At 40.6% G+C, this 25,259-nt stretch overlaps 1 protein-coding gene across 5 annotated transcripts; it reads right to left on the bottom strand.

The window, feature by feature from the left end:
• Positions 1–644: 644 nt before the first annotated feature.
• On the bottom strand, positions 645–24,485 carry ap1b1 (adaptor related protein complex 1 subunit beta 1). Of its 5 annotated transcripts, none has more exons than XM_044026435.1 (24): positions 24,406–24,485; positions 22,224–22,284; positions 20,456–20,561; positions 20,234–20,369; positions 19,478–19,723; positions 19,167–19,357; positions 18,833–19,054; positions 18,549–18,669; positions 18,340–18,435; positions 17,921–18,036; positions 16,581–16,746; positions 14,842–14,940; positions 12,979–13,238; positions 12,178–12,379; positions 11,971–11,991; positions 11,671–11,757; positions 11,185–11,214; positions 10,976–11,113; positions 10,726–10,871; positions 10,510–10,639; positions 8,682–8,766; positions 7,895–7,981; positions 7,160–7,314; positions 645–968 (listed from the first exon to the last, which is right to left on the bottom strand). In XM_044026435.1, the coding sequence occupies exons 2-24, from the start codon at positions 22,258–22,260 to the stop codon at positions 894–896; spliced, it is 2,952 nt and encodes a 983-aa protein (XP_043882370.1). In that variant the 5' UTR covers positions 22,261–22,284; positions 24,406–24,485; the 3' UTR covers positions 645–893. The 5 variants fall into 5 exon arrangements, with proteins under 5 accessions (XP_043882370.1, XP_043882372.1, XP_043882369.1 ...); XM_044026437.1 differs by lacking the exon at positions 24,406–24,485 and adding an exon at positions 24,324–24,398; XM_044026434.1 differs by lacking the exon at positions 24,406–24,485 and adding an exon at positions 24,094–24,220.
• Positions 24,486–25,259: the final 774 nt, after the last annotated feature.

Below are 25,259 nucleotides of genomic sequence, written 5' to 3'. Positions count from 1 at the left end.
CACACATAAAACACCCATGACCCCCTGAACTCAGTCTGCCCCTCTAACAGGACCATGAACACGACAAGACTATGAGTATTAAACACAAATTAAACCATGGAATGACTAAATAAAGACAGCAGTGTGTGGACAGCTGCCGCTCGTCGATATAATGTCTACATAATGACCAAAAACAACCTCAACGGTTTCCATGCACACAGCACATCAGTCGTTTCTGCTTCCAGGGGAAAACAAAAGGAGCCGACCTCACCGCTAACCACAGACGCTAAAGAAAACTATAAAAAAGGACAAAGACAACAGTAATAACGCAGTTGGAAAGTATTCGTCCGTGTCTTTTAAACACGCAGACATTTCCACGTCACACAGGCAGAGGGACAAGGACAGTTAAAGCCTCTCTATGCCGCACTTGTCGATTGAGCCCTCCCCCCCCCAAATAAATATGCCTACAGAGAAGATTCACCTGCTGATTGCAGACACTACAAATGGCCTCCAATTTGCCAAGAGGTGGAGCTAGATAATGATTTAAAAAGCCTCATGCTGAGAAAACACTCATGAGAACATGAGTCTGTCCCCCAAAACGAATGAAGGTTGTTACAGGACGCTCAGACGAGAGAGAGAGAGAGAGAAAGAGTGAGAGAGGGAGAGAGAGAGGGGAAGCGTTTATTCAGACAATTCATGTGAATAAACAAGGCCGTCCACAATGAGACAGCAGCTCATTAACCATCCTAAATAAATAGCTGGATGACATACAGAGTGCAGGAAGTGGCTCCTGTGCTGCGTGAGGTTCTGAAATGGTCCATGGGTCAGGTGAGGGGGAGAGTGAGGGGAGGTGATAGGGGGGTCTCAGGGCAGCGGGCGGCGGGCTGGTCCTTGTGTGCTTGTTTCTCTTTTTTTCAGTTCTTCAGCACAGCCTCGTAGCTCTGGAACACACACTGGGAAACCTCCGGAGCTCTGCACTTGAGAGAAACCTGGAGCGACAGAAGAAGAGACGAGTGGAAGTGAATACCATTAGACTCATAAGACGCTCCGTTAGACTCGGAGACGCATGCTGGCACGGTGAATTTCAATGAGCCATGTTAGAGGATTAAGAGCATATACAAGCTGAGTTGATTTAGTGATTTTTACCGTTTAAAACTGCACACAAAAAAAACAACCTATAAAAGCTACACAATCAGCTGAATGTCAGACACGATCATTACACTTATTTCCTGTAGTGATGCCACAATCAGGGTTGCAAAGGGGCTGAACATTACCAGGAATTACCTTTCATTGGATTGGGAACTTAAGTTCAGGAATTTCGGGATAAAATTTCCATGGTACTTAATGGGCCTTCCCTGAACATGTTTCCAGAGACGAACAGGAAGTCGGCCATTTTAAACAGGAAGTGCCCGCTAACTTTGCCGTACGTTGTCCAATTTGCACGGAACCTTATATGTCACACCAGGGACCTGTCCTGAGCATGTCTGCAAAAGATGAGCCGTGGCACACGGCGACCCGCGTGGGTCGGCTCGAACCTGTTCAGAACCGCGCGCGGTACTAGTTATTTTCAGTACTAGTTATTTTCATTTTAAATGGTTTCATGTCAGTGAAATAAATATTCCCGAAGAACAGTCGTTAAACTGTGAGCAAAGTTTTTGTTACATTTATTCACCGTGTCAGAGAGGACAGGAGTGGATCAAAATGAGGTTGAAAACCGTACGTCAAAAACAGGAAATGTAAAATAAATGACACAGGCATAAAATGACTGCTGATCTCTGATCAGTCCAAAAATTCAATACTTGAGACAGGGATCAAGACATTTCTAATTCCTCCAGCTTTGTGATTTATATCACAGGAAACAATAAGAACAACCTTTTTTTCCAGGAGAGAAATCTCATTATTTTTAGACAGAGACAGGGGGAAAAAAAGATGGTATATTATTTCAGTCTTATCAGACACAGACACATTGATCCAGGTGACAAAAACAAAAGGCAGCCTCTTCACTCTGATGTTGGAACAGGAGTTAAAGGATTGACGCGGCTTCACAGAGTCACTCATCACGTTCACGTCAGATCGATGCAGCCGCGATGTTGCATGAAACACTTATTAGCAAACAAAAGATTTTCCAAAACATTTTTGCTAATTAATTTCTGCACAGCCAGCTGTGTTTCCTGCCATGACAAACGGACCCGTTAATAACATGCACGTCTACAAGTGCCGATCCTCCATGACCGGCTTTTACTGATGAATACATACAACGCAGCGAGACACTAAATCCTCAAACGCCGAGCGCCGTGTTTGACACATCTGTGCTATAATTTAAGCAACTGAAGTTTCATTTCCTCCACTCTCTAGCGTGCAATTCTTAGACGCCAGACAGAGGAAACAAGAAGTGAGAAAGGAAAGGTTTCTTCCTCATTTTCTTCTAACGTGCATTTTACTTTCTCTATATTTTTGATTTCATCTCACAGTTCGTGAAATACATCTCATCCTAGAGCTGAAACTTGCTTTTTTATTTACACCATTAAATTCCTCTTTAAGCCCCTGGTAGTCTTTTGGTTTCGTCGCAGAAAATACTAATACCTGCGCTTTCATCTTTGAAACCAACACAGTTTTAATGATTTTAGTGACCAGTTATTCAGCTGACATTTGTTAAGGCGCTGATTTCCCACCAGGCTCACCATCAGCTCAGTGAATACCGAGAATCAACAAGGGTGAGGGAGTGTTTTGCGCCGGGAATAACGCGGTAATACGGCTCTGAGGGTGTTGCCCCTGTACTCTCAGGGCTCTTTACTAATGCATACTGCTGATGAAAAACATCCAGACAGCCGTGGTCCTGTCAGCGGGGCAAAGATGTGAGGAAATGCAGAGGCTCCAGCCCGGAAATGCGGCTGCTCCGGCTGCTCCAGCAGATGTGCGATTAGGAAACTAGAAACTCGAGAAGGAAAAGGGTGGTGTGTGGCATCGATGGACCGAAAGACAAAATTCTATTATCAAACTTCACTTTCCTAAGAACACAAGACTCACACGGCTACAAGACATGACCGTGTCCTGTGTGAGGCAATTAAAAGTGAGTGGCAGGCTCCGTGGATGCAGGTCGCTCATGTTGCAAGTAAATAAACAGAATGCTGAATTTTAAAAACCCACAGACTGTGCAGACTGTGACCTGAAGCCACTGCAGTTCTTTGATCAATATGCAGCATTGCAAGAGGCTGACGCAGAGACAAGGATGACAGACTGATGTACGATGACACACTGGAAATTTGTGTTTACGTTCAAGCACCTTCGTCCTTTATATACATTGTATATATATATTAGTTTTTTAACACGTCGACCATACTGTAACTAGACAAAGGCATGTGTAGAAACCTCTGTCGTTATAAAAGCCATGATAAAAGTTAACAATGTGGGAAATAAACGAATAAACATTCTATGATTTAAAATAAACCCGACAATTGTTTCTCTTTGGATAATTTAATTAATTCAACACACAATCCTAAAATAACTTCCTCACCAAACTTTTCAAAGCACTCCTTATTAACACTTGGCTTATCCGCAGTCTCACGGAAAACTTGTCAATTCTGAAATTCTGTTAAAAAAAAAACAAAAAAAACCTCCACATTACCAAGCAGTGGGGAAGAAGGAAAAAAGACTCAGCCAACATCGCTGGTCACATGGTTGCCATGGGGACAGGAGATGAGGACTCTATGCCACATATTTAAAAAAAAAAAAAAAAAAGATAACCAGTGTCCTGATATAATTACTGTAATATGGACGTACGCGAGCCAAGTGGAGGCAAATCAAATTTGCCAGATTCTGACAGTTTCAAAAATTTTAAACAAACCTTCAGGGGATCACCTATATTTTACATAGTCAAGATGTGTCAAATCATAATATGAAAGGGTCTCTTAAAGCATTTTAATCAAAAAAAAAAAAACATCTGCGGCTCCTCTCAGTTTTCTAACTCTCAAACCTACCATTTATATCCACTCTCCCAGTGTATATTTATGGCTTTAATTTAAGCACTGCAAACCTAAACTTTACTCCAGACGTCACACAGAGTCTGTATGTTGCCTTGGCAACGTGTTTTGTAGGTTAGACAATATTAGACTGTTTAATATGATTAATGAATATTAGGAATGACTTCCCACTGGCTCAAAGCAGACGTATTACCGAGTAGAAAACACACGGGCTCAAAGGTTATTTGAAAGAAGTCAAAACCAGAGGTAGAGGAACTTTTAATTTCTCTGCTTTTTATAACTGATCGGATTGGACGACGACCAGAAAAACATACAAAGATCAACACACCTTCCCTTACATTGCATCAGAACTGTTTTTCCCCTCACCTCTGTTGAATTACTGCGGAATCGATAATTAAGCTCACTGTCAGAAATCAAATCAATCAGACGTGCACACAAAATTCAGAGGCTGACCCAGATCAATGGACATTAGGGCAAAGCTGCTCTTCTCTGATTTGTAAAGTAATGAGGCATCAGGGGAGAGGTGAAGCCAATCAAGTCGTTAGATATCAGGACAAAAATCTAATTTTAAAACCTTGTAACGGGAGGAAACAACAGGATAAAGTTTCTCCACTTCACGGCAATGAATGATTAATGTACGTCTTGTTCCTGCATTTAACACAGAAAGCAGGCGGTGGCAAAGGGCTTTCAAGTCTCCCAAGTCTAAAAATAGCTGCACGCCAACAAAAGGCTTTGGCAGTGTGGCTTTAATGTGCCGTGCCAAGAGAGTGCGGGGACCATGCAGCAGCACGGAGACGAGCGCACGCTGCACAAACATGGGTCGAATAGCAGCGAAATACAATCCAACCACAATTAATGACCCAGCTGTAAAAAAAAAAAAAAAATGGCCACATTTTGAAACTGTAGGGTTCCCACACCTTGGTGGACATCAAATTCAAGGACTTTTCAAGGACTTTCGCTCTAGCTTAACGTTATTCACTCATTGATCTGCATGGAATCTCGTGTCAACATTGGAGAGAGACAGTGGCCAGTGCTGCTAATTATGTTTGTTCTGCATACATGAAGCAACGCAGGGCATGAAACAGTAGGTGGCGTCGTAACAAACACGGGCACATCAGTGGTGGGAGACAGTTACCTAACTTTTAAATTAACTTCTTCCTTGCACAACATTCAAGCACTTTCACTGACCCATGTATATTCAGGGCATAATTCAAAATCTTTCAAGGGCCTTACATTCTTCCAAATTCACAAACTTTTAAGGATTTCAAGGACCCACGGGAACCCTGCGTTTGAATAAAACAACAGAAACAGCTGAAGGTGGACGAAAAACACCTCCCCGAATGCATCACAAATGGAAAAATGAATTCAAACAAGGAGTAAGAACATAAAAAGGTTCACTCCTACACATAAATAAATATAATAATGATAATAATATTCATTAGGTAAAAATCTGCCTTCCCTTCTCCCAGAGCCATGTTTATTAATTCTCCTGCGTGAATGCACTCTATGTAATAAGTAAAGTGAATAAACTGGCAAAAGGTATGAAGCGGACTCATTTAGAATTCTAGTTTAATGAGTCTGAGACTGGCTGACTGACAAACCGGAGAGTCCAAATGGAAGAAAACAAAAAAAGACGGTTTGTGACACAGCTTATAAATAAAAACATGTTCTGGAAGCAAAGCTCAGAGTGGGTGACGAAAACGGGAGTTGAGTCAGACCAAGGTCACAGCTCCGGACTAGTCACTCACAATTTCGACACCCATGTCCGCGGCGTGGTGATAAAGGAGAGACGTGCAACAAAAACCATGAAGGACACAATGCATATACAAACACGGTCTTGTTCTCTTTCTTTTTCCCTCCTTCATACACACACACACACACACACACAGACTCACTCGAGTACCAAACCCTGGCTACACACTCCAATCACTGCAAAATGAATCTGTCTGCCCCCTTTCTACACACTAACCACTCAGTACATCTGAGCAATCACTGTCATGTCTCCGCCTGATCTAACCTGCTCGTGCTGTGTCATGCATCCTTATGACGGGCAGTGACGACAGCACAGCGTGTGCACAGTGACCTTCGCAAGCAACACAAAAAATTATGTGCTTGCTGCCCTGAGCCAAAAGTTCCTGTCAAATCAACATCGTAAAAAAAAAAAAAAACATTGAGAAAGAGGGAAAAAAAACCTTCATCAGTGCTAAAATCCAAGAGAAAATTAGTTCTAAACATACAAAAAAACAGTGTTAAATGTTGTAAAAAATGATATTAGATTAATAAATATGAATATGAATTTGGGCATTCCAAGAAAATCATAAATTCTCAATACATGCAACGCTGTCAAAGCGGTCAAAACCAGGATTGGCTAATTGGATAACATTGTTATTTTAGTCACAAAACATGTCCCATTAAATCTCACTTCATCACTGAGCAAAGTTAATTTGCTTCGACCTTGACAGAGTATTTAGCAGGAAAGCATTTGCTTTATAATCACTACATTTCATGTCACGTAATAAACCTCAAGCGAGTAATAGCTACATGGGACAATACCACTTTGTTGTGTCCGATACAAATACTGTTATCAAAAACTCAAGTATTTACCACACGGATATTATATTCTCAGCTAAAATGCTTCTGCTGATTTTAATTTACGGTTTTACAGTCTGTGCATAGTGAAGCACAAGATATATAGGATTTTTAGATTCTATCAGATTTTATTCAATCCAGATGATTTCATCATCAACTAATTTGGTAATCGGTTACTTGGTAATTTGGTTACTAATTAAAACAGGTTTTCTGATTTTTCGGCTCATGTAAATATTCTGTTTTCTTTGCTCCATATAATAAAGAAATCATTCAAACAAGTACATTTGAGAACATCATCATTTTGAGGTTTTTTGAGGTTTGGGAAACACAGATCAACATTTTCTGACATTTTATGGACCAAACAAGTACTTGATTAATTAAGAAAATAATCGACAGATTAATAGATTATGAAGATAATCATTAGTTGCCGATGCATAAACCAATGGAGAAGAAGGAGAGAGCTTTGACTGCCAAGTGTTTACATCCTTTCTGGTATGCAAAGGCCACCATGGTTCCCTGATGTGCACCGCAGCTCTACTCCAGCACCACGACCACAACAGTACTGAAGCCTACACTTGTGAATTCAACTCCTAAAACAGTTAAATACTCACCATGAAGTTTGGGTTTCCCGCCTGCACCTTCAGCTCAGCCAGCACCCAGATGCCATTGGTGAGTTTTATGGATTGATAGAGCATGTCCTGACCTTCCACTGTACGCTTGGCTATGGTGAAGATGTTACTACCCTGCAGTTTGTTAGAAGCCGCATCTGTTGAAAAGACATGATTATAAAACCATTTTCATCTTTTCAGCTGAAATGCAATGTTTACATGGACAGACTGGTTCTCATTTAATACTCACTTCCTCCTAAATAACAATTTTCCTTTCAAGCACCATCATAGACCAGGGGGGCGATTTCTTTTTCACCTATCATCCCCTAATATTTAACTGCAGACCATCTGTTCAGTAAAGGTACAGTGACTAATTTGGAATAAACTCTTGTCCTCTGCCTACTGCTGCACTCCAGCGGGACATGAAACTCTCTCTCTTTGTTCATGAAGAAGCAATTTAATCTGTGGGGGGAAATCTCCATTAAGCAGTCATTAAGAATTCATCCCCAGCTCAGCTGCACTCGTGCTTGTGTAAAACTAAATCATCATACAAAAACGGGGAGTACAGCTGAGGAGTTCTCATTATAAGCAATTTGCATGGTGATTGAGGGTCTGAATTTGTGATCACCACCACTCCACTGGTCGATCGTTGCATTTAAATAGACTTCAGGATACAGGCGTCATGCCTGTGCTGCGTTCTTTAGCTTGTACCCGCTCTGCTCTGGCTCTCCTTCTCACCTGAGTTGAGGTGGCAGTCTTTGATCTGAAACTGGGCCTCATTGTCATTCGGAATGTCTTTCCATGTGGCGAGGAACACCTGTCGATCTGTAGGTGGAGAGACAGCAAGCGAAGGTGAAGACATACAGCAGTACGTGCAGCAGTGAGTGCACCTAATGTGAGGATAAAACAGGCTTTGTGCTTTTAGATGAATGTACACACTGTAGTGTTAGCCTACAGAAGGTGAACGCTCCACGGGATAAAATACAAAATGTTTACACACAAAATCAATCAAAGAGCGACATAAAAATGAAAAATGGAAACAGGCCTAGAGGTTGACAAATATGGGTTGTACTATTTCCTATTTAGAAATCAGTTCAGCTAACAGCAGATGGATGATTTTTGGGAGGATGTGTCTTGATGCATCTGATAAATTAGAACCATTTAATAACTACAAATGATGCACATATCTGCTTAGCTTAAACATTTACTTAACAAAACATTATGGTGTCTGTATTGAAGGCACAAAATGCAGATTGAAGACAGTGTTAATGTTCATTCAAAAATATTAATTAATTACTTTTTCAATAGGGGGAAATTTAAGTTTCGGACCACTTGATCAAGTTTCTGGAAATAAATATTTAAAACACACACACACACACACACACACACACAGATATCGGCCCAACAATCACACACACACTACGCCACACCTCTTGTGCCATCGTTGAAAGACGCAAGTGCGCGTCGTTCACGTCAGCAGAGATTTAGGTCTTTGAGATTAGAGCGAAGAGGTTTAGTCACTCACCCATTGTCCCGTCCTCTACAAACAGCATGCTGATGGGGTACTGGCAGCTGAAGTAGAATACGTCAATGTTGTTCTTAACAGCCACCTGCACCAGCGAGTACGGTCCAAGGGGAGCAAATATGAGCGAGACAGGGAGGAGAAACAAGGAGCAATACATGAGTAATTACTTTTCAAGTGCCATTCAATGATTGGCACTGCTGGTTCAGAGCGGCTGTTTGCTTAACAAGAGGGCTACAGTGCTTTGGGCATCTCGCTCTTTAACAAGCACTATCCTATGTCAACACTGCTGTCCATTTTCTTAACACCTGTTAAGCTCAAAGGAAGAAAATTGATTTACAACATTTTAATTTGCAAATATTACTTCATAAGGCTACTTATAAATGGCCCTTAGAACGTTCTTTTCAAGAAAAATGAAAGAAGATGAACACAGAAGAGAGAGATAAAAAAAAACACCAGGCTGGTAAAAAAAAAATTAAAAATGACACATTAAACAAAAGATGATGCATAAATTAATGACAAGTAGAAGAAAAAAGAAAAACTCAAGTACAAGGCAGTGAACAAGTGTGGCACCTGGGGTGGCGAGTGGCACGCAGTGATATTGATCACTCTGCTCAACAAAGAAGTGCTGAGAGAAGGACAGTGAGTTCAACCAGAGAAAAGCACCAGTGTGATTTGTGAATAATTCATTAGTGTATCTTATTCCTGGGTGCAATGCGGGACTACACAAACTACATTAAGCTTCATTCTGAATGTTGGTAAAGATAAACAACTGCATTAGAAAGGGTTGGATGAAGAAGTCAAACAACTGAAGTGGTAATAAAAAATGCATTATATCGTTTCTGATATATGATAAACTCCTCTCTTGTGCTGCCATGATTAAAATCACATCAACGCAGCAACACTAAATCTCTTAAAAAGGTGTTGATTTGTGATGAAATGTTACCAACGACTGTGGTGCTGTAAAAACATCACAGAACTGACTGCGATCACAAGTCAAGTTCAAACAGCGCTAATGGAGTTGTTCTGCGATATCATCTTCCATCAAGACAAAATAACACGAAGCTTCTCAAAATGTCAAAACTAACAGTGGAACCAATCAAAGCGAGGCCAAGGGAGAGCAGAGCATAAAAGGTTAGCAGGACTGCCGAGGCCAGCGGAAACAAAAGAGTCATGTGCTGCAAGGCCACTAATGACCACCGCCCACCTCCATCACCCCCTCAGTACTCTTATCTTTTCTCTCCAGCTGCACACCACATCCTTCCACCCTTCTGTCCAGTTAAAAGAACCACTCGGATCAAACGCAAGCCTCCCCCTGCTGCTTTCTATTCACACCTTATCAAAAACAGCTCTGATGGCAGTTCCTCCTTTTAAATTCCTTTTTAATTTGCGGCAGGAAAATTCAGCAAAAAAGGTGAATACTGGAGAGAACGTGCAACTGAACAAAGAATCTCATATTTACATGACCAAACATAATGTTTTAATCGCACAACTTGAATAAATTTAAAATATACTCACTGACGCATAACTAACTGACTAATGTTTTTATTTAGTTATTAAAAACATGGCACACAACCACGTCTGCCAGCTCTGTTCCCACAACAGTAAATCTACGTCAGAGTGTTGACATGATTTTCAAGGCTCTTGGCTATGAGAGGTCACTGTCCTTCTATAAAGTAATTATTTAAAAAATAAAAAGACTAGGAATTACAACATTGTGTTTTGTGTTTTCTCTTGACACTTGACGATAATTCAGTTGAATATCAAGATTCAGTGAACAGCAAAAGTTCATGCTCATCCAAAACAACTCGGGGAATGAACATTGTGTTACCTGCAGGTTATTCAAAGGCTCCATCTTCATGATGGGTCCCACAGTATTGAGGGGCAGAGCCACTTCAATACTCTGGTTTGGGCTCAGAGGAGTAAGAACCTGAAGTGGACCAGCTGGAGCAAGACCAAAGCTAGAGAGGAATAAAGTGAAAGAAAAGTGTCACAGGCTGTGGAATCATATATATAGACATCACAGTGTCCATCACTGAGAGCTGACCTGTTTCTGTTGAACTGGATGGCAAAATCACTCATAACACTCATCGCTTTATTGGTGAGGGTCATCTCCATTTGGATGACCCCGGCACGGCGGGCAAAAGTGCCCAATATCTCCAGACCCTTGGCCTTCATGGCAGGAAGCCAAATCTTAAAGAGAGAAAAGAGATGTGTTATTTTATATTCCCACTACTGGTGTTACATTGTTCTGTAACAATGTGTTTCTTCCCAGGTTCCCAGCGGGCAAAACTCACTGTTTTAGGAGGACTGTAGGCCCCCATGGGCATACCAACTCCACCGCCGAGGTCAAACAGGTCATCCAGACCACCGCTAACCGGGGCACTGAAAGATGCCGGCATTGCAGCGGGAGGACCACCGAAACCAGAGCCCATCTGTGAGTCACAAAACACCCATGTTACCGGGAGTAAAGCACAACAAAACCTTACGAGATGAAATCACTTACAGCTGGACTTCCTCCAAGGTCTCCACCGAGCTGGGTAGAGAGAGAAAAGGACAAAAAAATAAATAAGGTTTTTCTGTTGTTGCAACAATAATCCTGGAGGGGTTTAAGGAAGATGGATAGAAGGGAGTGAGGGTCTAACACTGTGGTCAGTGATAAACAACACCTAGGGGGTTGACATTAATAACAAGTAACATCTGTAAAAAAAAACAACAAAAAAACCCTCAAACTTTATACAACTCTCCCTTTTCTATCCACTCAAGTCCAATTTGGCATCTCATACATTTTGTTCAAATGCTACTCACGACATTTGTATACAGGGAACAGGGTCATGGCTTTACTACCGTGTATGGAAAACAATTAAGTAAAAAAACGTCTACACTGCTAGAGAAAGGACTATGCAGGGGACAAGTGGGACACCAGGGGGAAAGTGCAGGGATCTAGGCTGGTGCTGGCCTTTACTGGTTCAGTGTGGTCTCCTGGACCAACCTCGGTGGGGCTGTAATCTGGGGGCGATGGGGACTGATGTGGGAGCTGAGGTGACTGAGGAGTGTGCGTCCGCGGGGGAATGTGCGGCTGATCGGAAGACCCAACACAGCAGCACAGCACAAAAATAAAGAAAGACATGGACTCAAGGATTAAACGGCATGCTTATCACCAAAATCACCATGATAAAGGATGCATGAAAAGTGTTATGTGAGAACGACAGTAAAAAAGTAATGGGTGAGAGAATCCTCTAAAAATGGCCTGGTTTACAAATGTTTTGCCCTCTCCCCTTCATGTAGTTACCGGCTCAGACTCATCCCCCATCTGGAGGTGCAGCATAGAACAAAGAAAGGAAAACACACACAAGGGTCAAGAGGAAACAGAAAGAAAATAAAATAAACTAAAAGAAAGAAAAGGTCCAGCTGATAAAAGACAACGTGGCTGTTTTATACTAGGGTTTTGTTTGGAACCCAAGAGCTTCACTTAATTAGTGGTGAGTAGACGACCTACCAGGCTGTCTAGTCCTCCTCCAAGAAGGTCCATGGCACCCATCTGCATGCCAGATGAGGGCGGTGGTGGTCCTGTGGCGGTAGGAGGTGTCAGGTCCAGATTAAGAAGATCACCCAGCAGGTCTCCCTGGGATGGGATGACAGCAGGGGGGGCTTCAGAAACTCCGCCAGCAGAACCAGCATCTGGGCTCTCGCTCTCCCCACTAGGAGGTATAAAACATGACAGGGGAAAAATATGGCAACATTAAATTTGACAAAGCGTTTTATAACAAATAAAAATCCAGTGAGCAGCATCTCGCTGGGTGAACATGCTGATTGATGATTCCAGAAGGCAGAGGAGAATTGTCAGACTGATGATTGAAATGATGGAAAGGCAACAGTAACTCAAATAATAAGGCTATTTCTGAACACACATCAAACCTTGAGGCAGATGGGCAACAGAAGCAGACCACACCATCTGCAGCTCAAGCTACTGTATTAGCTGCCCTGTGTACCCAATAAAGTGGCAAGTAACTGTAATTGGCAATTGCTTGGCAAGCTAGAGATAATTGTCAATTTTCATAAACACTTCAACCACAATTTGTTGTTAAACTGCTGCAATAAATCCATCTAGTCCATGGAGAACAACAGGAAGTAAAAGTAATGAGCTGTAGGCAGGAGGCTGCACAGCCTGACACTGATGAAAAGGTTGTTACTCAGCAGATCTGAAGGTAAACATGACCGCAGAGTCAAAAGAAGCTAGGTCAACTAAAGTAAACAAACACTTTTGCCTGCAGTGTTGGAGAAAAAGTGCATGACTCACGATCCAGCACTGCCGGGGAGTCTCTTGTGCTGAACACCACGGCTGCCCTCGACAAAGGCACTCGGAGGCTTGTGGTAGACAGAGGCCAGAGTACCAATGTGGCAGATAAGCTCCTCCAGCAATGTGGGCTCAATCAGATCCGTCTCCTCCGAGATCAGGGGCTTCTCAGCCAGAACCACCTCCTTGGCAGCCACAGGATCAGTGGAGAGCAGACGCCAGTAGATGTAACCACGGTCCCTGAGGTCTGGGTTATCAGAATCCTGGAGAGAAACGATGGATGCATGAGGATGAAGAGTTATTATTTATGGAGAATATTTATTAATGATTAATGTTCAACATTTTTTCTGTCCTAGCCCAGATATGAAAGAGTGTGCTTAGAGCTAGAAGTCTGAAAATGTCTGAGGCAACGTGGAACTGTATATTTCTGTTCGGTGTTAACTCAATGTACCCAGTCTTTTTTTAAATAAGAATAGGAGTTACATGAATGAATAAATAAAATACCTAATTTTAGGAGTTACGAGTCAAATTACACAACATATTGCAAATTAATGGAATATCAAACAGAAGCCCTTATGTGTTAAGTTTATGATTTTAATTTCTGATTAACTTATGTCAAAAGTCGTCTTTATGAAAGCACAGTTGATAAACTTCACCATGATGCAGCCAAATCTAGATATGTCTACTGAACTCAACTGTTAAAATGGTGGTTTAGACCAGTTTTACAACTCACCGTACATGAGATACATAAGCAGATTTTTGGAAAGGTACAGCTTTAACTTTGACTAAAATAATATGAGGTTTTCTATATTGTTGAAGAAATTCGATCAATGGAGCAAATGACCTATAGACTACGGATGAAATCAGAGTTATGTACTGCAAGATGGACAAAATGGCATCTTTATGCAAGATAGTAGTGTCTACCCCCTGTATTTGTGTTTTGTTCTCGTTTTATTGAATGAAAAATAAAGTTTAAAAAAAAATAATAATAATAGGAGGTTTTCCACATTATGCCTTTAATATTTTTAAACCAAAAACATTAAAATGAAGTCAGTGTAACTGCAGAGTAAGCTGTAAGCTCTGACCACTGCAGTCATTACTTCAGCAAGGTTTGGCACCATAATTGCTACGAGAAAATTCAGTCTACCTCAAATAAAAAAAATAAATAAATGAGAAAATCTGTGGTCAAATTTACACAAGTAAAAGCCAAGAAATTAGTCTCAACCCGTGTTGATGAGAACTACGTGAACTCAAGTAAGAAGACACAAGCGATGAGTTCACAGTCATAGAAAGTAAAATGATGGTGAACATCTGTGCACAGACATAAGTAGATTTTTGTTGTTGGTCATTATGATTGTGATTTGTGACACGGTTTTCAGATGATTTGCTGTGGTGACAACTGAAGTGAGAAGCCAAGTAGTTTGTGCTACAGTTTTCAAACACAAACAGGAAAAAGGGGAAGGAGCAAAATCAACTCAAGTCAGAAACCCTCCACCAGTCTCCTCCAGCGGTATTCACATACTGCAATGTTCCGTACATTAGTCATGGCTGGCTTCACTGTGTAGCACAGAGTCCAGTACCTGTGTTTTTGACTCACTGTTTCATGTCACAGCAAGAATGACGCAAAAGAAATTGGATTTCAGCAGTTCAGACTGAGACACGTGTTCTGTGTGTAAATCTGATTTGAATCACATTTCAAAGCGCCTCTGAATGTGGTGTGAATTTGTTTAAAAAGAAATCTGATTTGAATGCACTTCTCTTTCTGTCCAGACATTCAACACCAATCTACATATGCAAAACTATCAGATTTGTTTTATTTGGGCAGTCTAAACAAGGGCTTGTTGTGTGCATATTCTTTTTCCTCACCTGTGTGGCCAGGCTCAGCACCTGCTGCACCAGCTCCTGGGTCTCAGTAGGCTTTTTCAAGAACAACTTGACGATGGCCGTCAACAGCTGCAACTGCACCTACAGGGCAAAGTAAACACGGACGGTATGTTACAACCACACACACACAATCTATCATCCTGTGCATCTACTGCTAATACGTTTAAGCTTGAAAACAAGATTATTATTATTCCTCGATGGGTAACAGTAAACCATCCACCTACAAGTCACAATTGTTGTTAAAAACAGCACACAAGGTAGCATTTTATGCAAATGTCCTTTTTAAACCTGCAACACCACTTAAGATAAAGCAATAATGTGGATCTATTGCTAACGAGGAGTCCATGTGTCAAGTGTGTTTTGGTTTATACCCACAAGGATCTGTGTCAGTACACTCTTTACAGTAAAGGCTGGCTTTACTACAAAACAGGATTTTAGCCACATACAGTCCTACATTTACATAATTTGTTATAATACACACGCCTTGAATGTTTGGTCTGAAAACAATACCGTAGGTTGACAAACGACTTAAAATGACTGTTGAGCTGTTTGACTGTGCCTCCAGGGTTATTGTCTCTGTGTATATAGTCACTGTATTATCAGAGATCTTTAGAGACTCCCTGCACATAGCCACAAAGCCACAGGGAAAGAAAAATAACTGTCATAGGACAAGATGTCCAAAGATTTTAATATGCCAATCAGTAGTATTTAAACTCTGATGAAGACACAGAAGTAGGAGGTTTGTCAATAACAAGACATGATGAGGTCAAGCAAGAAAGATTTTAGGTATAACTTTCAGGAAAAAAATGGTCAGGAAAGAAAAACCAAAAGCAACAACATGCCTCTCTGTGGTGTGGCGGATTCAGGAGCAACACAAATAAAAGGTTCTTGAACAAAATTTGGCTACAGTTGTGTTGCAGGAAAAGAGCTGTTACTGCCTCAACAGCACAGGGAAAAGAACTTTCAGAGTTACAATGACACAGATAATGTAGCTAAAATTAATAGCATGATGATTTCAGTATCTTTTTTAGAAAATTTGGGGTGAAAAAGTGAATTAATCAGCCCACAAGCTTCAGTGGAAAAAAAAGTTCTGTAGTGGTCATCACCATCAACTCCTGACCTCAATGTCATTGAGACACTTTGGGGAAATCTCAAACAAGCAATTCATACAAAACAACCCAAAGATTTATGGGAGCTGAAGACTGATCATGTTGGTTTCTTTAAAGAACAGTACATAACTTATACATTCTGCAGGGGTATAAACTCTTATGAGCAGAACTGTAACGTGGCAGCTGTGGCCCAGGAAATTAATCAAGTTTTCTACTAATCTGAATGTCAGTGTTTTGACTTAGACAAGCCACTGAAGCCCCAACTGCCCTGATGGTTCTTACATTAATGTGCACGATTGAGGGGCACATTCAACAGAAAACGGTTTAAATAATAATGAATCCAGGTCTGTAAAAGCACTAATTCAGTGCAATACACTGACCATTTTACAGTACTGTGTATTTCCATAAGACATAGTTAATGTATTTTCACATGGGTTCTCTCTTTCATTTTCAGTGCTTTGAAGCAGCAAATCAATGGCTTCAATTATTTGTTAAAAGTGTGCTACTTAGTGCCAGCACAGAATTCAAATAATTGATGCTACCATCATTACAAATGCACTTATAACACATTTTGAAAATAACAACCTCCCTTGCTCTCTCTCAAAAACACACCTGAGTGCTTTCATCATGGAAACCCTCCAGAAAGCTCTCCAGCAGCTCATCAGCATTGTCAATACGCTCAGCATATTCGCCAACAATCCAGATCATGGCAGCACGTGCTTCCGGCTCATCTAGGGAGTCCAGGTTTTCACACAGTGTGGCGATGACACTCTCATACCTGTGCAACAGTCACACAACACACAATATGCTACAATTAACAGTGCAAGTTAATGTAAATTACCGAAAGTATTCTCAAACACTGGGCATTTCTTACTCAGCAGTCTTTTGCTTATTTGTTTATATTCTTTGGCTACACAACAAGGTGAAACTAAAAGTATAAACAACACTTTTAATTCCCCACTTGTAGTCCAGCCATGACTAGTAAGACCCAGTCAGATAACTGCATTATTGATTTCAAAAGGGCTCCATTTTATTATTTAGACTAAAATGCAGCATCAAACTTTTTTTTAACAAACACTGTTGATCAGAAAGCTATCTAAATGGTAAGTGTAACATGTAGCTGTAATGCATTAAAGAACAAAAGCGCAGTAGTGCGAAAATAGCATTAGAGTTGCCCTCCTTTGTACGATGCACCTGACATTTTCCTGCCATTGCTGATAAACTTCTGTGATTGAAAGGAGTTAACGGAGTCTAATTACGCCAATTCTGCCTGGGCAGTGACTCATAAGGCTCGAGCCATGCTGTGGTGAGCGATTTGTAAAGCTTCTTCCTTGGAGACTTTTGACACCAGGGTGACGCTTTAGAGCTGTGTGGGAGAAGAACCCGTCTGCCACATGAACGAATCCACTCAGCAAAAGTCACGCTCCAGCAAAAATGTGCCTGACCTTTTACCAGGTGAAATCCAGGCAGGATGTGAAGTGCTGTGCACAACAGATGAACTCTACTGAGGACACTTTCCTTCTGTGGATAATCTTTTAGAATAAAGCTGGAAACACTTTATAATGAGCTTTGGCGATATATGCAGCAAGGAACATCATGTGCGAGTCATTGAAGTAGAAAAGGTGAGGGGGTGAATGACTACTACGACATAAATGTCAACATCAGACAGAAATGCAAAGGAATAATAGGTCGTACAATGTCATACATCTGTGTTAATGTAAAAGGCTGCCCTATAAACTGTAATAAAGCTGAAGTATATGAGAAATGTTCATTACATTCTGTGCAAACAATGATGCTCAATAACAACCACACTTTGAGTGTCCACATTTATCCAGGTACTGCAAACATAATCACTCACTTTACACCCAGCAATCCAAGGAATTAAGACTGAAAAATAATACATCAGAAATTGGTTAAAAATGAAAAACTGATCTCCAAGAAACGGAACCTACTTGTTGGGGTATTTTCGGAAGATGTCCTTGATGACCACAATGGCCTCCTGCACCACATAGTTGACCTTGGTCTGGATGAGGTCCAACAGTGTGCTGACACAGCGCTCTGCTGATTGCTAGTGAATGGAGAGGGAAACAATAACTTGTCATTTTAGGCCAATAAACCATACAGATAAGAAATAAACTATGACATGTATATCACCATTGAAATGGCTTCTTTTGTTCTATTATTACTACGGGAATAACAAAGTTGGGTTTATGCCATTTAAACCCTATACTGTAGGGTTTAAAAGTAAACTGTCCTGTGTACCAAACTTATGTTGGATGACTTGAATTCAAGGGCACAAAAAACCTCATTGGTTGCCAGTTATTACTTGTTTGGACATAAACTTGACTCTTACATCATCACCACCACTTACCTCTACTTTGATGGCACAGCGGCCAATGGCTCTGACCGCTTTCCTAACAAAGTCCACGTCCACCTCAGTGGCGTATTCCTTCAGCTCAGCCAGAACCTACGGCAAGACAGAAAAACGTCACTATTTTTATGTACAGTACATTATTATTATTTCCTCCCAAAAAAAAACCATTTACAGCCATGAAAGTGGAAAATCTGTGAGTGTGTTACCTGAGCGATGTTGGCTTGAGATGCCAGACGAATCATGATGTCCAGTTTCTCCAGTTTGACATAAATTGGGTCATTATATTTTACAAAGAAAACCTTCATCTCATGTTTCAGGATCTCTGGGCTGAAAATGGGACATTAAAATGTCTTATTATTTGAGAGAAGTGACTTAAGATCGTTGTACAACAGACAATTAGGTAAAATAATTTAACTGAAAAGTTCAATGAGACAGTTAATGCAACTTTTATTAAGGTCTGAAATTAAGATACCCCCTTCCACAGACTTACCGCCTCTGAACGATGAGATTGATGTTTCTAAGAGCCACATATTGCAACTCGGGCTCAGCAGAAAGGAGAGTGACCAGCGGAGGTGCGAGCTTCTTCAGCAGGGTGCCATAGTAGTCCAAGTCTTTGGGCAGCATCTCCATAAACTTCATTAAAACTTTAACTGCCGACAACACCACGGCAGAGTTGGCGTGTGAGAGCCTTGGCGTCACACGCTCACAGATGCTGGTGGATGTTAATAATATCAGGAGGGGAAAAGACGAAAATTAAATTTGAGTTTTCTGGGAATGAGCTCCAAATGATATACAGCGATAATGAGGCCAGTGTTTGTATTTACCTTTGGGACTCACGGTCATCACGAGGTGTGTAATTGGCCAGGCAGTCAAGAATGAATATCTGTCCCCACTCTGTACACTCATTTAAAGCGGTCAACAACTTGTTAATGGTTTGAGGGTTCAGGTCCATCAGATTACTGTTGGGATGAGACTCCGCTATCTCAGACAGCGCTGCCACGGCATTTGCTACAACCTAGAAATAAAGACATGAGAACTAATGATGTTTGGCATCATGGTGGAACCTGTGAATGCCAGTGCAACATTTATTAGAACAAAGACAAACTGGCAAGCGGGATGCCTGACCGTGTCGTACCATTGGGTTGGAGTCAGAGATGAGGTCTTTAAGGGTGTCCAGGAAGCCTTGGTCCTCCACCAACTGAGCATTGATATCATGGAGCTTTGCTACACACACAGCAGCCGTCTTCCTCACATACGGGTCTTCGTCCTTTAGACATTTCCTCAGTGGCTCACAGAGGTACTCTGTGATCTTGTCCACACGGATGCAGCCCATTGTACGCACAGCAAGAGCCCGGATGAGAGGGTTGGGATCTTCACAGTCCTAGATCGGGGAGGTGATAGATTATGCCACAAATTTTAATTCATTTCCTTAGCATCCATGCATGAGTACTATTTAAATATTAGGAAAATGATCATATTCAGATGAAATAGTAAAATTAAAAAGAACAAAATAAACACCACCTTACAAGACTTGAGATGTTTGTATTCAACCTAAATCAACACCGTGACGTTTGGTAATTATCTCACTAATGGTTAAGATTCAAGAAGCAACAAATGGGAAAATGACTATAAACAGCTGCCCAGAAAAGTATGCTGGGCAGCTGGAGTGGTTTGAATTAATACATTTATTTTGAATATAAAAATCAAAGAAATAATGTTTGAAAAGGAGCAGAAAGAAACAATGTCCCTATTTCCATGTTATTTACAATCTGAATATCCACCCACTGCCTGAACAAGTGCAAAACAAGAGCATGCATCACTGCAGTTAAAAGATTAAATACAAATATGATTACATCATTGTCTATGTCTACACACCTGTGAAAGACCTTACCTTTACAAAGGTGTTCACAGCCATGATAGCCATGTCTGGCTGACTCTTGGCATAGTTCATCAGGTAGAGGTAGACCAGCTTTTTCAGTTCCAGGTTGTCTGTCTGCATGCAGTTCACAACATCTGGGAATAGAGCACTGAAAGAAGGAGAAGAAGGCTATGTTAATAAGTCCAAACGTAATTTTCAGTGCGTAAATCTAATGTGGATATTTTTGACTCTCACCTGACATCCTTGCCAACTGTCATAGAGGCAATGACCTTCTTTACAGCTTCTTTCTTCTTCTCTTTCTTGTCACTGTTGAGCTCAGCCTTCAGCTCAAAGATCTCACCTGCAAAACACACAAGGAAAAGGGATGATTTCACCCATCCATTAGTGTTCTTCGTAATACACAACATGCAAAATGGGCTGTAGGTAAACTTTAGTTATGACTTTGCAACTCTGCATTGTCTTGGGGGAACAAAATATAATCATCATCATCATCATAATCAGGCGATTAACGACCTGCAATCAGGTTTGTCATTGTCATTCCAACTTGTGGAAGATTGATCAGACCAGCATATCACAGACTTTGTGACACTTTCATTAACTGCCGAAGCCTATAACTCCTCTGGTGGTTCACTGATAGGAGGCTTTTACGATGAAACCACAGCAGGACACGTTTGCATGATTAATAGCAGAGCAGAAGCTCCAATCAAATGGCAAACGGGAGTCAAGTTGCATGATTGCCAATGGGTGGGGCTGGGCAATTATTAAACACAATCATTAAATGAATTTTGAAAAGAAAATTTGGCATTAAGTTTGTGCCATTTCATGTGTATAGAGCGAGAGATGAACAGCGCTTTAGGCACCGAGTATTAAACTGATATACATGAAACATATAACATGAAGAACAGATTTTTACCACACATAGGTAGACTTGTGGGTGCAGATGAGCAGACGGTAAAGATAAGCTAGTACAATGTCACAATAGATCCTTTACACTGAAGATGACAATTTCAGTGCAAACACTATGACTACATACAGTAAAAAATTAAAATTATAAACCTGTATTTACATTACATGTTTCCCTCATTGTCGTAAATAAAATAGAATCAGAACAATGAGTACAGATACTGACTGAAGTATAGCACAGTGTGAACCTCTCATGGGACACAACAAAGGAGTTTATTTTGTGTTTGTGTGTCCTGATGTGTGGCTTTGAGCTGCTCTTAAAGGGATTCATCTTTGTTTTGTTTATACATCAGTGTCTACACTGCCTATCTGCACGAACTACACAGTAAAAACAAGCTGCAGAAACACTGTCAATTTTGGGCTTAAACCTAAATCTATCTGCTTAAGAGTTTCCCAGGCAATGTGAACTGTTAATCTCTCCCAATCTCGTACAAGATTTTGGCAAAAGACTGAACACAGCAACACTGAGCAAATCCACAGGGGGAAAAAAACACAAAACAAAACACATACTCACAGAAACATTCTCGCATTTTAAAATTGCAAGAAATTCTAAACCAACATAAGAAGATTGTCGAGTATCACTCATAATTATCTGTTAGCATTTTCTAAGCCCTGTACGTGAGAAAGTTCTGGGATGTGAGGAGCCAATAAAATACAACATGGGGCACAGCAGGACAGTTAAAGTCTAATCTAATTTTCGGCAACCACAGTTGTTAGGTTAGGGTCATCAATGTTGATACAAAGGCGGATGACAGTAATTTAGTGTGAGCTATGGTCAAGTTACCCAGGTGCATTCATCAACTTGATCGTAGTGTGGCTGGGAATAGAATCAAATTATTCAAAAACGACTCCCCTGCTCCTAATAAAATGTTAAATACTTGTTTAAACACAACACATGGATCTGGCCTTTATTGGATAGGACAGTGTGAAAGGAGGGAATCAAACTCTGATCACTGGAATGGGCACCTGGTCTCACGACTAAGCTATCTGGCACCCACTGTTACACCATTTAAAATTGACAAAGGGTGAGTGATCAGACCTTTCTTGGTGGTGGTGAAGTACTTGGAGTCCGTCATTTTGGATCCAAATTGTCGATTCTCCTGCAGAACAAAACAATTATTGAGGCAGTGTCTCTTTTCTGGGAGGATAACTGGGACAATCACATGAGCAACAGGAAATACTAGAACTGCAAGCACAGGGAAATTAAAGGAATTCCCGTCTCCTGAGCAAATGGGAGCCATCTATAAAAACATAAACAATGACTGCTGGTGAGAAACCGGACACTAATATCTCCTCTATCCTGGTCTACACATTTCCTTTGCTGAGCAGCATAAAAATGCATCTTTTGCTGAAGATTACGCTCTTAAATCAGCAGTGATTGAAATCCTAACTGGTACAAAAGTGCTCCTGGTCTCTCTCAACTTGAGAACAATAAAACATTTTTATTATTAATGCCCTTGTCTGTACAGAATGGAAGTAATAGCATGTCGATATAATTATCATGCGACTTTCGATTCCCTCAGTTATATACAAGTATTTGCCTCGACCATATAACACAACCCATGTTTCATGGATAGTCCAAGTACAGCATATATAATAACATTAAAAGGAAAAATGTTTACATTATTATTAGGGTCTTTACTGGTCCTCGGTACATAATTCCGTGTGTGGTCATGTATCACTTGTTTTAGAAAGGACTATAAAGATTCTTGAATCCTTGAACGGTGGTTAATTGTTGCATTACCTTGTTATATTACATCACATTTATGGCCAAGGCCTGTGTGTGTTATTAATAAATGTTACATTGGTACAAGTGACACTGAAAATGAATGACATCTAAACAGTAGGGGTGGGATTCATAGGGTACCTTTTGACATGATACAACACACAATACAACGATTCTATGATAATCAATACAATGCAAAATAATCATATAGCGACGCACCACAATATCTGTCAAACTGAAGAAGTTAAAAGTTCAGGATTTGTCTATTTATTCACAACATAGGGAAAACAAGTGCATAAGGTCTATGTATTAAACATGGATGGGGCATTCCGCACCATTATCCAGCTGTAAACTCCCTCTTTTTTGGCCAGGTAACTTACACCCCAGTTTCCCTCATTCATTTGAGCAGCACGCCCTGGCCTAGCGATTATTGTATTGCACGAAGAAGGACGAATTGATATTTTGACCCACCCTTAATTAAAAGGGAATTGTTTTTGTTTGTCGAGAAGCACTCAGCAGCATAGTAAAAAAAAAAAGTAAAGATTTCCATTAAATTTTGTGGGGATGTAGATTATGGTGTGCAAAAGGAATTTATACAATCTGGATACAGATCAAATGTTCTTTTTTTACTATATTTTTAACCAAGCAAGATAGGTGAGTGCATTCACTTAGGTTTTTCCACACCTAAAACTAGTCATCAAAACCAATTGCTCTCAAATCCATTATATGTTATATTATATATATTCTATTAACACTTCACAACACTGAGAAGAGTCTGAGAGTCAAAGTCTGTTTCCTCTTTTCTAGGCTCTTTCCTAATCCTATCGTTAATTGTGTCAATAAAGTTCCCTTTAACTTTACCCTTAGAGAAAAACAAGCGGACTTCGGCGTACTTCATTATCGCGATACCACATACAGTTCCATTCCATGTTACTGGATTTATATCGTCGCAAATACACTGACAGCTAATAAAAGGAGACATTTAGAGCAGCTAAGTGTAACTTAAACTGCTAACTTGGTCACACTGCATATGATTGGCTCGCTAGCTTGCTAGGCTACAGTGACATTAACGCTAGCATAGCCGCCGAAGATGCACAGAAATTCCATTAATAGTGACGTAAAGCGAGGCTCATTAGTATCTATAGTCAACGTGGCCAGCGATGACAATCGGTCGATTACTCACGCAGAGATGATTCGCCCATTCCTGCATGTTAGCGGTAGTTAGCTTGCGATGAATGAAGCAGGTGCTAAGGGCTAACGGCTAGCGGTGTGTGGTGCTGTCAGTGTCAGCTAGCGCCCGGACACTTGTGCAGCTAACAGCGCAGCTGAGGCATGACCTTCTAAGCAGGGAATTATGGAAGCCTTTGCCGGGATAGCTAAGCTCTTAATCTGTCAACCCATTTTAAACCTTACCCAACGAATCAGCGTACCTCCCGGAGTTACTATTGAACTCCCCGCACAGAGAAATTGGAGAGGAAATGTCCAAACATCTTACCGTGACAGGCGAAGCAGGAGCAATGATGGCCTTCGCTCCCTCCCACTTGGTTTACTTCCGTCTTTCCACTAAATATCAACGTTTGCAAACAGACAAGCAGCGTCAGCTTTCATTCAGAGACAGACAAATGACTGTTTCAACACCTTTCCTGCCACAAACTTAATGTTATTTTCACTATTCTCTAAAGCAGGGGCCTCAAACGACCTGGGGGCCAATGAGTGTCCAGTCTGTGAAATTCTGACAAAAGTCAGAATTCTGAGAAAAAAGTCAGAATTCGAGATGAATATCAAATTCTGAGAAAAACTGTCTCAGAATTCTGAGATTAAAGTCAAAATTCTGAGATTAAAGTCAGAAAGTCAGAGTTCTGAGATTAAAGTCAGAAAGTCAGAGTTCTGAGATTAAAGTCAGAAAGTCAGAATTCTGAGAAAAAGTCAGCAATCTGACTTAATTCTCAGAATTCATGCTGTTTTATTTCATTTTTTTCTTTCAATATTTTTTTTAATGTGGCCCTAATACTCTTCCCTACCTATCTTATCACAAAAACACAATAAGATATTCATGAAAATAAAAAAATGTGTTTATAATGTAAATTGAAATCAAAAATTAAATAATATGTATTTAAAAACATGCTCATAATTTTATGTTAAATACATTTAAAAGTGTGAGTTGGAGGAGGTCGAGGGCCAGTTCTCATCATAACTTGATAACAAGGAGCAGGCTGTATAAAATGGAGTGGGGGGCAACATGTGGTCCATGATATCAACTTAATTTGACTAAATATTATTTTTTATATGGAACAGAATGCAGATTTAATCACTTTAAAACTCAATTGGGCACTTTTTTTTCTGTTTTTG

This window comes from Solea senegalensis, linkage group LG5 (assembly GCF_019176455.1).
Source record: "Solea senegalensis isolate Sse05_10M linkage group LG5, IFAPA_SoseM_1, whole genome shotgun sequence".
Classification (NCBI taxonomy): domain Eukaryota; kingdom Metazoa; phylum Chordata; class Actinopteri; order Pleuronectiformes; family Soleidae; genus Solea; species Solea senegalensis.
This window is presented reverse-complemented; position numbering and strand designations above follow the sequence as displayed.

Excerpts from the sequence above, each read along its gene's own strand:
- ap1b1 (XM_044026434.1), bottom strand. The coding sequence starts at position 24,120 with ATGCAGGAATGGGCGAATCATCTCTGC. Across the intron at positions 19,724-20,233 it reads CTGTGAACACCTTTGTAAAG|GACTGTGAAGATCCCAACCC; the intron begins GTAAGGTCTTTC and ends TCCCCGATCTAG. Across the intron at positions 12,380-12,978 it reads CTCCCCGGCAGTGCTGGATC|TGGGGAGAGCGAGAGCCCAG; the intron begins GTGAGTCATGCA and ends TATACCTCCTAG.